A 16,049-nucleotide genomic window follows, 5' to 3' on the forward strand; every position below is an offset into this window, starting at 1 on the left:
GTTTAACAAACGTTGTTTATTTAATAATTTTATACCTTTATAACTTTATACCACATCGTAAATTGTCAAAATGGTTTGTCAATTGTTCATTTGTTCATTTGTTCATTTCTGGCGTGTTTTAATGGTTTTGGTTGTAGTTAAAGCTGTACAGTGTACACAACAACATAGTGTTCTAATGGTTCGACAGGTTTTGTGTACTGGTGCTCTTATAATGGTTCAAAATATCAATTTAGTCAGTGGTCCTAATGGTTTAACAAATGTTTGTTTCTGGTACTGAATTGGGATTGTATGTGTGTGATAAGACAGCAATGGATCTTGGGAATTATACCATAGAGGTGTTAAACACATTACAGTATTATTATGGAATCTAATCAGTATTGTGTATGTTCTTGTTATATTGATCAGGTAAATGTTTGTGACAGACCTGAGTAAAACACTTAATTAAATATTTAATTAAAAGACAGTTCAATGAGCGGCAAGCAGAAGGAATCCTGAAATAGAATAATTGGACCCTAGAATACACAGTCAAACATCTGTTAAGATTCTATATACACATCTCCAATGAATACCACAAATCCATAGGCACAAAATACACCTAAACTTCATATATCCATATCACCATATTTTCTGTATATGTACAAAGTAGTAAATTATATAGCAAGGTTTTGCCTGGTGTCTAATTTTCAAAAATCTAACCATGTCTTATTTATAATTTTCTATGAATGAACTCTCCTGTTTTGCAATGCTTTGTCATTTGTCATACATAGCTTTTATATTAAGCAGATTGAAAATCCGAATAATTTACCTACAGTGGATATAAAAAGTGTACATGTACACCTATACATTTACATATAAAGGACTAGAGCTTTTCCCGGATGCTCAGGCATTATCCAGTTGCCTGTTTAAAACCATGTTTACACTGTACTATTTCAGTGGTCCAGTATAGTGTATCAAGGTAATGATCTGATGAGATTATTTTAATACATCTTTGATATGTTACACTGTGCGACACTGTGCGTACTTAGTGTTACATACATACTACACTCAGATTATCGTGTAAAACAGACCTGTACATTTACTGTCATGTCATTAAACCTAAAAACACATTGGCATAATTAGGGTACGGAAGTTTGAACCCAAAAAGTCAATTTTTCAAATTGAACATGCGGTAGAAAGAGAATCTTTTAATGTAATCCAGTGCAATGCCATTATTAAAAAGGGTGTGGCTAACCTTTGTACAGTGAATATAAAATGTCTACACACCCCTGTTACAATGCCAGGTTTTTGTATTGTAGATGAATCCGTTCACAACGTTTACACCTTTAAACTAATATCCTGCTGAAGCACCTTTTGATTTTATGATGGCATTCATTCTTTTTCTGTAGGAGTCTATCAGCGTGGTGTATCTTGGCAGTCTTTGCCCACTCTTCCTTGCATATGTGCTTCAAATCTGTCAGATTGTGAGGGCATCTCCTGTGCACACCCCTCTTCAGGTCACCCCACTGATTTTCAATTGGATTTAAGTCTGGGCTCTAGCTGGGCTACTTAAAAACTTTGATACTCTTCTGGTAAAGCCATTTTTTTGTTGATTTAAATGTATACTTTGGGTTATTGTCATGCTGAAAGGTGAAATTCCTCCTGAAATTTTTTAGGTTTTGTGCCAGGTTTTGTGCCAAAAATGGTTCATAATTCCCTCCCTCATGACTAAAGCCTCAATTCCAGTCAAATAAAGTCAGACCCTAAGCATAAAGCTCCCACCACCATGCTTCACTGTGTGCATGGTGTACATTTGCTGATATGCAATGTTTTTGTGCCAAACATACCTCATGGAATTATGTTTAAAAAATTCAACGTGCTTTTGGTCGACTCGATATAGGTTTTTGTGAAATGTAGCAAGGCTTGGATGTTTTTCTTTGTAAGAAAAGGCTTCCATCCTGCCACCGTACCCCACAGCCCAGAATAGAAGACACTTTTGTCACATGTAGTACACAACCAGTACTTGCCAGGAATTCTTGCAGCTCTTTTAATGTTGCTCTAGGCCTCTTGGCAGCCTTCCAGACTAGTTGTCTTCTTGTCTTTTAAATTAAATTTGGAGGGACGTCCTGTTCTTTGTAACGTCACTGTTGTTCTTTATTTTTTATATGGAGTTCCATGGTATATGTAATGCCTCAATTATTTCGTACTCTTCTCCTGACATGTTCCTTTCAACAATGAGAACTCTTAAATACTTTGTAAGCTCCTTGTGAATCGTGGCTTTTGCTGTAAAATCGGGCAAATCCTACTAGAACGACTGAACATTATATGGGGTTAACCAAAGTCACTTTATTTGATGGCAGGTGTCAATGACTACTATTTGAAAGTGAATGGTTAATTCTGATTCTGATTGATTATCTTGGTCAGGGTTCCATTAGGAACACTGGACATTACATTTTCAGCATTTCGCAGACACTTTTATCCAAAGCGACTTACAGTACTGTGACTGTATATTGTCTAAGCAATTGAGGGTTAAGGGCCTTGCTCAAGGGCCCAACAGTGACAGACTGGTAGTGGTGGGGCTTGAATGCCACAAAACCCTGGTACTTTAACAGGGGGTGTATATCCACTTTATATAGCGGTATAAATAGTAACATACAATCTTAGTTAGTACTTACTGATAATCAGACAGCATATTTTGCCCTAGAGATCAGCCTTTTTAAGGTGTGAATGAGAAAAATGTGCATATATTACCTCCAAATATTAATGTTAAATTGCATCTAACACTTTTTGCTATTTCTCCCCAGCAGCTTCCCAAACACCCAAGGAATCTATAGCACATTCAGTTTAAACAAATGGGACACTTATCATAATGAGTTAAAATTTTGAATGAAACCAATTGTGTTGACTTTGTATCATTTGTACAATGAGTACTCGGTGGGTAGCACTGTGTGGAGTTTTCATGTTCTCCCCGTGTCTGCATGGGTTTCCTTTGGAATCTCCGGTTTCCTCCCACAGTCCAAAAACGGGCAAGTGAAATGAATTGGTGGTACAAAATTGTCCATGACTGTGTTTGACATTAAGACTTGAACTGATTCCTGAGTAACTGGTAACTACTTGTCCTGTCATGAATGTAATCAAAGAGTGGAAAAACATGACGTTAAAATACTAAACAATAAATTTTTAAGATGATTTACTTCACCTGTCTGAACATCACTGACAGCCTTTTTTTAGCAACCTTGCTAGAAACCAGTTTATTAATTACTGAAGGTGAATGCATAGTTTTGACCTGTTATAGGCCTTGCAACTAAAGTAAACAATAATGAATAGTAGTATATATTGCCAGATTTGAAGGTTGCATTAAACACGCAGTACACGCAGATGCCTTTATATACTTAATAAATACAGAGGTTTGATCGGTGGCTTGCAAACAAGAGGAGGCTTGTAAACATTTCATTCACACAAGTGAAAACAGGTCAACAGTCGTAACAGTCGCTTTGTTGATGACTGTTATAACAATCTCTTGGTAGCACACATGTTAATGTACAATGGACATTTTAAACAATACTTATCTAAAAAAAATCAATAAATAAAAACTGAAAAAAAGTTGCTCCTTAAAGTCTACTATTTTGAGATACAATCTAATACAGTGAAATGAACTTTTGAACAATGTAAATACTAGTTACCTTATATCAAACAGACATATTTAAGGGGTACCTAAAAAAAAGTGAAAAATTTTCACATATACAAATAATTTGAGTGGTTTTTCCATTTTGTAATATTACTTTGTATTTTTGTTTGGCTAAGTAATATTCAATATCCACTCAATATTTAACACTATTAGCTTCCCAAATGTTGATTACTTACAGGGGTTGGACAAAATAACTGAAACACCTGGTTTTAGACCACAATAATTTATTAGTATGGTGTAGGGCCTCCTTTTGCGGCCAATACAGCGTCAATTCGTCTTGGAAATGACATATACAAGTCCTGCACAGTGGTCAGAGGGATTTTAAGCCATTCTTCTTGCAGGATGGTGGCCAGGTCACTACGTGATGCTGGTGGAGGAAAACGTTTCCTGACTCGCTTCTCCAAAACACCCCAAAGTGGCTCAATAATATTTAGATCTGGTGACTGTGCAGGCCATGGGAGATGTTCAACTTCACTTTCATGTTCATCAAACCAATCTTTCACCAGTCTTGCTGTGTGTATTGGTGCATTGTCATCCTGATACATGGCACCACCATTGGATGCACATGGTCCTCCAGAATGGTTCGGTAGTCCTTGGCAGTGACGCGCCCATCTAGCACAAGTATTGGGCCAAGGGAATGCCATGATATGGCAGCCCAAACCATCACTGATCCACCCCCATGCTTCACTCTGGGCATGCAACAGTCTGGGTGGTACGCTTCTTTGGGGCTTCTCCACACCGTAACTCTCCCGGATGTGGGGAAAACAGTAAAGGTGGACTCATCAGAGAACAATACACAGGGCTCTAGACTAACTTTTTGCACTGGTTGCACTGGTGCGCCTAACTTTTTTTCTTAGGTGCACCAGCACAAAAGTTAGGTGCACCCAAATTTTCGACTGCATCGCATTTAACACCGCAGTTTTACAGGTTCACTTTTTTTTTTTTTTTTTTTTTTTTTTTAAATCACTGTCCATACAGGCAATATTGACTTGTAATTAACTAACAATCTGGTCAACATGGCCTTGTCTGATGATCTGTTTGCTACTGCCTGCCGCTGAAAGGCAGTGGGGAGAGGGGACACTTGGACAGTGCATTTATCGCCGCATGTAATGTGTTTTATAGATGCCTTTGGTTTTTTCAGCCTTTCAATTCAAAATGTATTAGAACCAGTCACAAATACACTATTGCCGGCCATGGTCTTCCCATGCTCTTTACAGTTAATTATAGTATAATATTCTAATTATAGCAATTATTTTTTATAAAATAATAGAGTAAATGTGTATGTATGTGTGTATATCTATTTATGTGTGTGTGTATATTTAAAATTATATGTATATATATGTGTGGGTTTGTGTGTGTGTGTGTGTGTGTGTGTGTGTATGGGGCTCTAGAGTGTTAGAGTGTAATCTTAAATGCAGTGCATTATATTATCTGCTTTACTGAATCTTTTACACAGATTTCCAAAATCGCTTGCAGTGCACTCACTGTGTATTTTGACTACATGTATTCTAATATATTATGGTCTTTTAGTTATTTTTATATTTTATTAACGAAAATATTGTGTTTTTACTTTTACTCGCTAGCATTAGCCACTTGCTACTAGAGGGTCGGCTCACCTAGCCGCTGTCCGGTGGGGATGCTGCGGGTCTTTTGCTGTGCGGTGGTGGAGGTGTGGGAATAAAGGCACACGACAGGGTCGAGTCACTTTAACTGTTTAGTCAGGACTTCGGTGAGCGTTACAACACTTTAGACTGCCTAGCTCCAGAACCTGAACTTCCATTCTGGGGACATCCGGCAAGTCTCATATACAAAACTAAACTAACTGCAGAACATCCGAACGCACATGTAGAAACCTGGTGCTGCATTCTGATTGGCTGAGCTGAATGTTGCTTACATATCGCCGCTACAATATTGTCCCGCCCTTCACCATCTCTGATTGGTTTAGACCATGTTATTGGCCTAATGTGTGTCTTGTTTTTTTTTTTCCTTCGGAAGCCTGGTTGCACCGGTGCGACCTGAGATTTTTTTTTAGTCGCACCATTGACAAATTAGGTCGCATGTGCGATTAAATTGGTCGCACTCTAGAGCCCTGATACATGTTTCACATTGTCCACAGCCCAAGATTTGCGCTCCTTGCACCATTGAAACCGACGTTTGGCATTGGCACGAGTGACCAAAGGTTTGGCTATAGCAGCCCGGCCGTGTATATCGACCCTGTGGAGCTCCCGACGGACAGTTCTGGTGGAAACAGGAGAGTTGAGGTGCACATTTAATTCTGCCGTGATTTGGGCAGCCGTGGTTTTATGTTTTTTGGATACAATCCGGGTTAGCACCAGAACATCCCTTTCAGACAGCTTCCTCTTGCGTCCACAGTTAATCCTGTTGGATGTGGTTTGTCCTTCTTGGTGGTATGCTGACATTACCCTGGATACCGTGGCTCTTGATACATCACAAAGACTTGCTGTCTTGGTCACAGATGCACCAGCAAGACGTGCACCAACAATTTGTCCTCTTTTGAACTCTGGTATGTCACCCATAATGTTGTGTGCATTGCAATATTTTGAGCAAAACTGTGCTCTTACCCTGCTAATTGAACCTTCACACTCTGCTCTTACTGGTGCAATGTGCAATTAATGAAGATTGGCCACCAGACTGGTCCAATTTAGCCATGAAACCTCCCACACTAAAATGACAGGTGTTTCAGTTATTTTGTCCAACCCCTGTATGAGATGTTAATTTGCTGTAAATGTTATGCACAAAAACATTTAAAAATAAAAACAAAAAACTATTTGTTGGTTTATCCTGAATAATTTGTAGAAAATTCTATTATTCTATTATTCGCATATCGCATAGGTCAGAGCGGAGGGTCAGCAATTGTACAGCGCCTCTGGAGCAGGGTTAAGGGTCCTGCTTAAGGGCCCAACACTGGCAGCATGGCAGAGCTGGGATTCAAACTCTCACCCTTTTGATTGACTTCTTTTATAATACTATAGTATCTATTAAAAAGTAAAGTTGTCCAATGGCATTGCACAGTTTAAAATCCAACAGGAGGATGTCAAAGGACACAAAACTCATAATGTACTGCAACTTGGTTCTACAAAATATTAGCAGTTAGCACCTAGCAGTTGATTAGATTAAATTTTAATTGCTTAAATTGTAATTAGATTAAAATGATTAGATTATGTCGAATGTTCCATTTGAAGAATGGGCTTTTTTTAAACCAATAAATGGCTCCAATTTCCTTTCATTTATGCATAACATTGACCCAATTATGCCAATGTATTGTTGGGATGGATGACATGGTGGTAAATAAACAAGTCTGTTGTTAAACAATAATATGTGTGTAATCTGTATGAGATTTATTAAAATAATCTCATTGGATCATTAACTTTATACACTATATTGGACCACTGAAATCACAGTCTGACATGGCTTAAACAGGCATTAAACAGGATTGGATAATGTTTGGGTATTCAGAAAAGGTCTAGTCCTTTACATGTAAGTACACCCCTCAGTCAACCAATCATTCACGAATATAAAACTGAGGACTCGCATATGAAGATAAATAAAACAAAAATGAAACAAAAACTATGACTAAATAAATAAATAAAAAACGTCAGTGTTCCTGCCATGAATGTAACCAATGTGTTAACATGGCGTTAAACAATAAAATAAACAAACAAAACAAACAAACATGTAAGTACAGGTGGAGGCTTACACTTCACAAGTAGCTAAATAAAATAGTTTACAACAGTCCTAATTAAACAGCTTTGAAATGATTTGAATACACTTGCAAGTGCTTTGCTGTAATGTGCATGTGTGTACAGAATCTGTGATCAATCTGTGAAAATATTTTTTAAATGTTTTGCATGTGAACATGTTTATCGACTTGTATAGACCCCTCAAATATTATTTTATTAGTTTCGCATATTTGGGAATTTTCTCGCAGATCCAAATTGCTTGCTATGGTTTTAATGTAGGTGTCCCTTGCTGAATATTGTCATGCAGGAGAAAAAATGAGAAAACTTAAAAATAATCCTTCCCCATAATATCTAATAAACAAGCTGCAGCCTCTCTGTAAACAGTCTGTAAAAACCCTGTTTTCTAGCGAATTTTTGCTTCTACTGACATGTCTTTCCACACATTAGTACTTAAGAGATGTATATACAGGGGTTGGACAAAATAACTGAAACACCTGGTTTTAGACCACAATAATTTATTAGTATGGTGTAGGGCCTCCTTTTGCGGCCAATACAGCGTCAGTTCGTCTTGGAAATGACATATACAAGTCCTGCACAGTGGTCAGAGGGATTTTAAGCCATTCTTCTTGCAGGATAGTGGCCAGGTCACTACGTGATGCTGGTGGAGGAAAACGTTTCCTGACTCGCTTCTCCAAAACACCCCAAAGTGGCTCAATAATATTTAGATCTGGTGACTGTGCAGGCCATGGGAGATGTTCAACTTCACTTTCATGTTCATCAAACCAATCTTTCACCAGTCTTGCTGTGTGTATTGGTGCATTGTCATCCTGATACACGGCACCGCCATTGGATGCACATGGTCCTCCAGAATGGTTCGGTAGTCCTTGGCAGTGACGCGCCCATCTAGCACAAGTATTGGGCCAAGGGAATGCCATGATATGGCAGCCCAAACCATCACTGATCCACCCCCATGCTTCACTCTGGGCATGCAACAGTCTGGGTGGTACGCTTCTTTGGGGCTTCTCCACACCGTAACTCTCCCGGATGTGGGGAAAACAGTAAAGGTGGACTCATCAGAGAACAATACATGTTTCACATTGTCCACAGCCCAAGATTTGCGCTCCTTGCACCATTGAAACCGACGTTTGGCATTGGCACGAGTGACCAAAGGTTTGGCTATAGCAGCCCGGCCGTGTATATTGACCCTGTGGAGCTCCCGACGGACAGTTCTGGTGGAAACAGGAGAGTTGAGGTGCACATTTAATTCTGCCGTGATTTGGGCAGCCGTGGTTTTATGTTTTTTGGATACAATCCGGGTTAGCACCCGAACATCCCTTTCAGACAGCTTCCTCTTGCACACTTTGGTTCTAACAGGTTTCAGCAGATTTGTGTTCTTCGACTTGTTTACTACAACTTGAGAAATGAAATGTTTACTATGGAAGCACTTCTGTAAGTCGCTCTGGATAAGAGCGTCTGCTAAATGCAGAAAATGTAGATGTAAAGTCAGAGACGATCGCTCATCTATTGCTGCTGTTTGAGATGGTCATCTTCTAGACCTTCATCAGAGGTCACAGGACACTGCCCACAGGGCGTTGTTGGCTGGATTGTTTTGGTAGGTGGTAGGGCTGGGCGATTTTGCAAAAAAAAAAAAAAAATCTCAATTATTTTTTAATTATTACCGATTCTCGATTACGATTTAGATTTTTTTTGTTATTGTATAATGCAATTGAAAAAAGACTCAAATTTTTTTTTTTTTTTTTTTTTTTTTTTACATTTTAATTTAAAAGACGCAGAAGTGCAAAAATATTAACAGCACCACCGATAATTATCCTTTCAAGGAACTCAAACTTTTATAACAATAACTGACATTACAAAAAAATTAACAATAATTAAAACAAAATATAAATCTTAATTAGCTATATCCTTTATAAGAATAACTCACAAACAACTCACTTTAAATAAAGTGCTGCATAACCTCCTTACATTAAGAAAAGTGCAAAACCACACAAGTTCTTTACAGGTTTCTTAAAAGGAACACGAGCCTGTTTAATGTTTCCACCACTGAAGTAAATCTGTATCAGTATCTACACTGGGGGGCATCAAGTAATCACTCAGCTCAGCTTTGATTTTGTCCTCTTGTGATTGGGGGGTGGATGGAGGTCTTAAGATCTGCTTCTAACAATATAGACTACAATTCCCATGCTCTCACAGACTGTCACGTGATTATCACATGTCCCCGGTCAGCCAATCCTGATCGCGTTCATCGGCTCCGGAGTTTTGATTCAGTTCAGCTGTGTTCAATTCAGTGAATCTTAATTAAACTCCTCTGTTCGTGTGTCTCATTTTTCCGATTGTGTTTGCGCTCCTTTTTACTGAATCTAACCGTTACCGTGTATGACACTTGTTGTCTTCCATTTACTGTTTTAGTTTAATTATTTTAATTAAAATTAAAAGTATGTAAACAATCGCGATTGTCACATTTCTAACATTGGGTGAAAACGTTCATTCGAATTAACCGAATTAATTGTGAAAATCACCCAGCCCTAGTTGGTGGACTATTCTCAGTCCAGCAGTGACAGTGAGGTGTTTAAAAACTCCATCAGCGCTGCTGTGTCTGATCCACTCATACCAGCACAACACACACTAACACACCACCACCATGTCAGTGTCACTGCAGTGCTGAGAATCATCCACCACCCAAATAATACCTGCTCTGTAGTGGTCCTGATCTCTTTAAATACCATGTTCCAAAACCATGGGCATTAAATTGAAGGTACCTACTTCACTTTTGTGTTGTAACAGCTTTATTCCAGTTCAGTCAAAAGAATATTTGTGATGTTAGGCACTGATGTTGGACAAGAAGGCCTGGTTTTGCAATCGGCATTCCAATCTTAAGTGTTCAATAAAGTTGAGGTCAGGGCTCTGAGTAGGCCTCTGGCCATGTATCTCGACACCAAATCTGTTTAACCATGTCTTTAGACACAGCCACTTACATGCTAATATTTGAAAGGCCACAAATTTGGAAGCATAAAATGTGTTTTATCTAATTGATTTTTCAATTACATTTATTTCAGCCATTAATTGACCAAGTTTTCTACACATTCTTATATTCATGTTTTAAAGAAATGAGACTACCCTGTATTAGCAATCTGCCCTGAATAGTGTGGCCAATAAGTGAACAAAACATCAATAAAAATGTTTATACATGTTCATCTAATGCTTCATCTGGGTCGTTTACTTGTTAAATTGCACTATGAGGCGGTCCTAGCAATCCTATGGCAATTAAGTTAGCAATCGCTTAGTCAAAGTGTCCAAGATGTCGAAGTGTAAAGCAGCTAAAAACACTACTCGGGTAACTGAATTCGGAAAACTCCCAACCTATTATGAACCTATTCAACCTACAGAAAGGGTGTGTCAAAACATGGATGATAATTTTCATCTTCAAGACTGTCGCTGATTGTTCTAGGTTTACATTCAGCCTTTAAGGTAGGCTGTGCTGTGTATTGTAGCTACCAATTCATGAGTGTTATTTAACAACTGATGTGAAATGTGGCACTTTTCTTTAAAAATCTGGGATTTTTAATAAAGGAGGTCTGTGAAATTAAGTACATTTTCTTGTGAATTTAGTAGGGCCCTAAGTATAGTGCACCAGTCTGTCTCTGCATTACACATTAGGGAGGAAATCTACGTCAACACAGAGAGGACTGGGAAACCATGTTTCTGTGTGTCACACTGCTAGCCTCGGTGTGCTCCTATGTGCCACACCCCTCTTCTCTGTGTGCACACTCACTCCCCTGCCATGCCTCACAGGTGATTGGCTCCCTGAGCTAATCAGCCCCAGCTGCTCCTCATCAAGGAGCATTTATAAGGAGAGCTGGGGCAATGGGCAGGTTGGAGACTATTTCATTGTAACTCTGTTTGCTCTGGTGACTGTTTGCTCCTTGCTCCTTGCTCCTTGCTCCTTGCTCCTTGCTCCTTGCTCCTTGCTCCTTGCTCCTTGCTCCTTGCTCCTTGCTCCTTGCTCCTTGCCGTTTCATCCGGTCTGTTTAGTCCTGTTAGTCTGTTTAGTCCTGTTTAGTCTTTGTTTAGCCTGTCCGTTAGCCCTGTTAGTCTGTTTAGTCTGTTTAGTCCTGTTTAGTCTTGTTTAGCCTGTTTAGCCTGTCCGTTAGCCTGTTTAGTCCTGTTTAGTCTTTGTTTAGCCTGTCCGTTAGCCCTGTTAGTCTGTTTAGTCTGTTTAGTCCTGTTTAGTCTTTGTTTAGCCTGTCCGTTAGCCTGTTTAGTCTGTTTAGCCTGTTTAGTCTTGTTTAGCCTGTTTAGTCTTGGTTTAGCCTGTTCGTTAGCCTGTTTAGTCTGTGTAGCCTGTTTAGTCTTGGTTTAGCCCGTCCATTAGCCTTTTGTTTGTTTAACCTCCATGTGTTAGCTCTGTGTTATCTTGTCTTGGTGTGCCTGTCTTTTGTTTATTAATAAATATAGTTTAGTTTATTACATCTCTGCGTGTGTGTCCGCCCCTCCTGTCCGTCTAGCCCACATAACCGTTACACTGTGTGGCACCTACTTCACCAGCTGTGCCACTTCCGCAGCCCCCCCCCCCACACGTTAAGTTTTAATGAATCATAAATTTTACATGACTTTAAAAATTTACAAATGGATTAATTTGGCTGTACTCAGTCTAATGCTGCACCAAAGAACTTATTTAGGAACACAGATTTTTTTATGCTGCATAATAGAATAAATGGTTGTATGTTGTGTGTGGTTTAAATGTCATATTTTATCGTGAACTTGGAGTGTATCTTATTTTTACCTCCTATTTAGCATATAGTCCACTACCACCCACCACTGGGATCCAGGGTTAGAACCCCAGCACTGTTATTGTCCAATCAGGCGTTTACATACAGATGTGATTGGTTAGGTCTGAGGGAAGAACGCCTCATAAGTTACCGTTCTGTCCGGGGGGTGTTACTGCATTACTCCCAATGATTCCAGACGAAAATGGACCCAGCATGACCCTAACCAGGATAAAGCAATAGTATAACAAAAATGAAATGAGTTTATCAATTCTTCAGAACTTGAGTCATAAGTATAGCATTCGAATGTCTTTACAGAAATAGTTTGGATAAGATGCAAGTGGTGTTTCATGGACACTGATAGATGCATTCCAGCACAGTCATCACATTTCACATAAAACCCGAAAGAACTAGTTTAACAACAAAAGATGGAAAGTACCTCCCTTTATTACAATACCTGCTCTCTTAAGTCATGCACCTTAATTATTCTAACCTCAAACCAGTTGCTTTTTGACTAGCCTTGATTTTAACATAATAGAGTCACAGCTTGTTTTGTGCTAAATAAGCTCTGTGTCATTATAATGAGCAACCAACACACCCATTGTTATGAGCTGGATGCAGAATCGTTCTACCAGTTATACACGCATAGTTTGCAGATGCACAGTGGGATTAAGGCTAAATACAAGTCTTTGCAGGATGTGAGCCAAAACTGAACCTAGCGCTTCTGTCTTTCAGCTGCTGTGTTATTCTGGAGAGTCGTGTGTCCAGAAACATGTCCAAGCCCAGGTTCCTGAGAAGATGCTGCCTGGTTATGTTGTCTGTAAAGGTAAACTTTTACTCAAATAAAAAAAGCTCTTTGTTTAAATATTCAGGCCTATAGCCAGTATTTATTCTGGGCTGATTTGGGGCAGGGCATCAACAGTGCAGGCTTGTGTAAACACTGATACAGTTCGTCTAAAGCCCAGGCTCGAATACGCAACCCTTTAACGACATGTAGAATGTGTGGGAAAGAAGAACCTCTTTATCATTCTCAGTACTGTTGACTTCATTGATGCATTGTGTATTTTCCCAATGCACCTTTACTTTGATCAGCTGTTTGCATAAAACCTTCCAATTAAAGTAGTGTTTGCATACAAATTGAACAGTTATGTAAGTTGTAGTTACTTGTGTTGAATGTCCTTTCCACAGATCTATTAATAAGTCATCTTGTTCAATCAAAGACTGAAGAAAACATAAATGTCTTAGTGTTTCATCTTTTTGTGTTAGGAAAAACCCTTAGAAATACCTCTGGATTGTGAGTATAAAAGTTTTATTCTTGTCTGCAGAGAAGAGATCACACAAACAGAGTCTTACACAGAGGCTCAGTGTGTGCGATAACGATAATTATAACAAACATCTTTTTATACTTTTTGGTGACCTTATAAGGCAGTGGGAGAGTCCACTGTTAAAAAAAGAGTTATAGATTTCTTAGCTAGAATACAGGAACTGGTCTAAACCAGCTAGAACTGGGTTTTGGAGGTCATACAAAGCAAGTGATGCGTACACCTTGTTAACATTCTATTGTAGCCGTATTATTGGAATATGACTACTGGCAAAAATGTCCTAAGCGTATCTACATTTTCTACGTAATAATTGATTATGTATTAATGCTTCTAGTGTAAATTAACATTTTTCTGTAACACTCATCTGGGGTCTGTACCCTAGCTCACTTAAAATATCTGTAAATTTAGTTGGACTGGTGTACTCAGAGGGGAAACTGTGCATATAAGGAAAGTGCGCTGGGCCAGGCTGACCCATGAACGAATTAAAAGTGCTAGTATGAAATCGCCCTTAGAATGGTCTATTCTAACAATATTATCAAATGCAGATGTTACAAGGATGATTTTATAACCATTTTCTGTTGGTGTTTCCATAAATTAAATATTTTAGTCATGAATTTTGTAAAGCATATGTTATTATTGCATAGTATACTGTAAAAATGCATATCTATGTTCAGTTATTTGATTTGTACATTTCATTCTCTTTCCACAGTGGATCTGGCTCTTTGTGGGGTCAGACATCTTCATTTGACCTCCACTGATCCTGATTTTACCATACAGAGAGATGGTACTGTCTCTACTGCCCAAGTCACAACTGTACCAGGCAGCGGCAAATATTTCTGGATAAAAGTGCGGGATGAAGAACATCAAAGGTGGAAAGTACACGTCAAGCTGTCCTCCACTGATCCCAAGAGTCAGGTATAACTACAGAATTAGTAAGATGTTTATTTCTTGCCAGTAGTTGGGCATTAATTAACAAAAATGATTTGGTCTGATTTCTATTTCTATCTTAGACATCCAGCAATGTAGTTCACAAACGCTTCAAGAGAAGGTGGAGTCCTCCGCCTTTCAATATCGTTGAGAATGACGTTGGACCATTTCCCAAGGATGTAGAAGTGGTAAGAGCCTCTGTTGTGTGTTATTATTCTTTATAAACTTGGAGCAGTAGGAGCTATCAAAGACATTGACCAGTGTCTGAAACTTGGAACCATATTCTTTTTCTTTCTGCTGCTCTTGCATTTAGGAGTAGCCACAGTGGATTGCTCTCGTCCTGATACCTAAATAGTTTTTAAGATGCTCTTCCTGACACAACCCTCCTTATTTAATCTGGGCTTGGTACTGGCACTTTGCAGTGGCCAGGCTGTTGGCTATCACTTTTGTACACTGGAGTCTACAAGAAGAGCTGTTCTGAAAAAATTCAGAGCAATGATAGGGATGGCAGTGTCTCTAATTTCTCTCTTTACTACACCATTTCTTTCATTTATTGGCTACTAAAAAACTTCCGTCTGTAGCAGTGTTGTTTATTTGCAATTTCTCAGTTACTCTTATTTTTTTTTATACCTTCAACTAAAACCTATTTCTGTTGCTATGTTTCTATTTTCATTCCAGATTGCATCAGACTCTAATGTAAATTACACAGTTTATTATACAATCGATGGCCCTGGGATTACCGAACCCCCTATACGTCTGCTCACAGTGGAAAAGGAGACCGGCTTGGTGAAAATTCACGGACCTGTTGATCGTGAAATGTACCCAAACTTTACTGTGAGTTCTTCATTTAGAGACTTGTATGACAATATGGGCTGTAAATAGTGGATTTAAATAGTTGTATTAGGAAAAATCTATATTTTAATCATAGCCCCATGTACTCTGCAGACGTTCCCAATTGATTTAGTGAGTTAGTTCAGAATGTGTAAAGAACCGAAACCAAAGTTTGTACATTTATAGCACCCCAGACCAAATCACTCACCTACAATTCTTCTTCCTCAGTTCAGGGCCCATGCCATGGACAGGTTCACCAATAAGGAAAGAGACAAATTCCTGCCAGTCACTGTGATTGTGTTGGATGTAAATGACAACGCTCCCGAGTTTGTGAAAAACTCACTGTTTTTTTCAGTGCAGGAACACTGCAACCCAGGTAAGAAACAAACAAAATACAGTACTCTGCTACCAGCCCAACACACACACACCTGACCATCAAAGCTAATATTCTACCTTAAAGGCAGCAGTTTCTCAACAGTAACCAGGCATTTGGGGTGATTTTTGAGTCAGATAAGGAAACACAGTGTACTCGGGTGGCGAAGCGGTCATCACCTCTGAGATTTGGAGCTGTGTTATCGGCCAGCTGGGCATCTACACAGACATGATTGGCTATGTTTAAGGGAGTGGGGGAGGCCAAATTCTTTTTAATGGATCCCTGCCTCAACCATAATAATATATATATATATATATATATATATATACATACACACACACACAACGATCAGCCATAACATTAAAACCACCTCCTTGTTTCTACACTCACTGTCCATTTTATCAGCTCCACTTACCATATAGAAGCACTTTGTAGTTCTATAATTAC

The 16,049-nt window shown here is 38.9% G+C and overlaps 1 protein-coding gene across 1 annotated transcript in view; it reads left to right on the forward strand.

Annotated features, from left to right (window-relative positions):
- Positions 1-16,049, forward strand: part of dsc2l (desmocollin 2 like) — a 38,348-nt gene that overhangs the window by 736 nt on the left and 21,563 nt on the right. Inside the window, exons 2-6 of the mRNA XM_063002186.1 lie at positions 12,885-12,975; positions 14,181-14,386; positions 14,482-14,586; positions 15,077-15,232; positions 15,458-15,605. Of these exons, the coding sequence (XP_062858256.1) occupies positions 12,885-12,975; positions 14,181-14,386; positions 14,482-14,586; positions 15,077-15,232; positions 15,458-15,605 (706 nt within the window). The remainder of the gene's footprint in view (positions 1-12,884; positions 12,976-14,180; positions 14,387-14,481; positions 14,587-15,076; positions 15,233-15,457; positions 15,606-16,049) is intronic.

This window comes from Trichomycterus rosablanca, chromosome 9 (genome assembly GCF_030014385.1).
Source record: "Trichomycterus rosablanca isolate fTriRos1 chromosome 9, fTriRos1.hap1, whole genome shotgun sequence".
NCBI classification, from domain to species: Eukaryota; Metazoa; Chordata; class Actinopteri; order Siluriformes; family Trichomycteridae; genus Trichomycterus; species Trichomycterus rosablanca.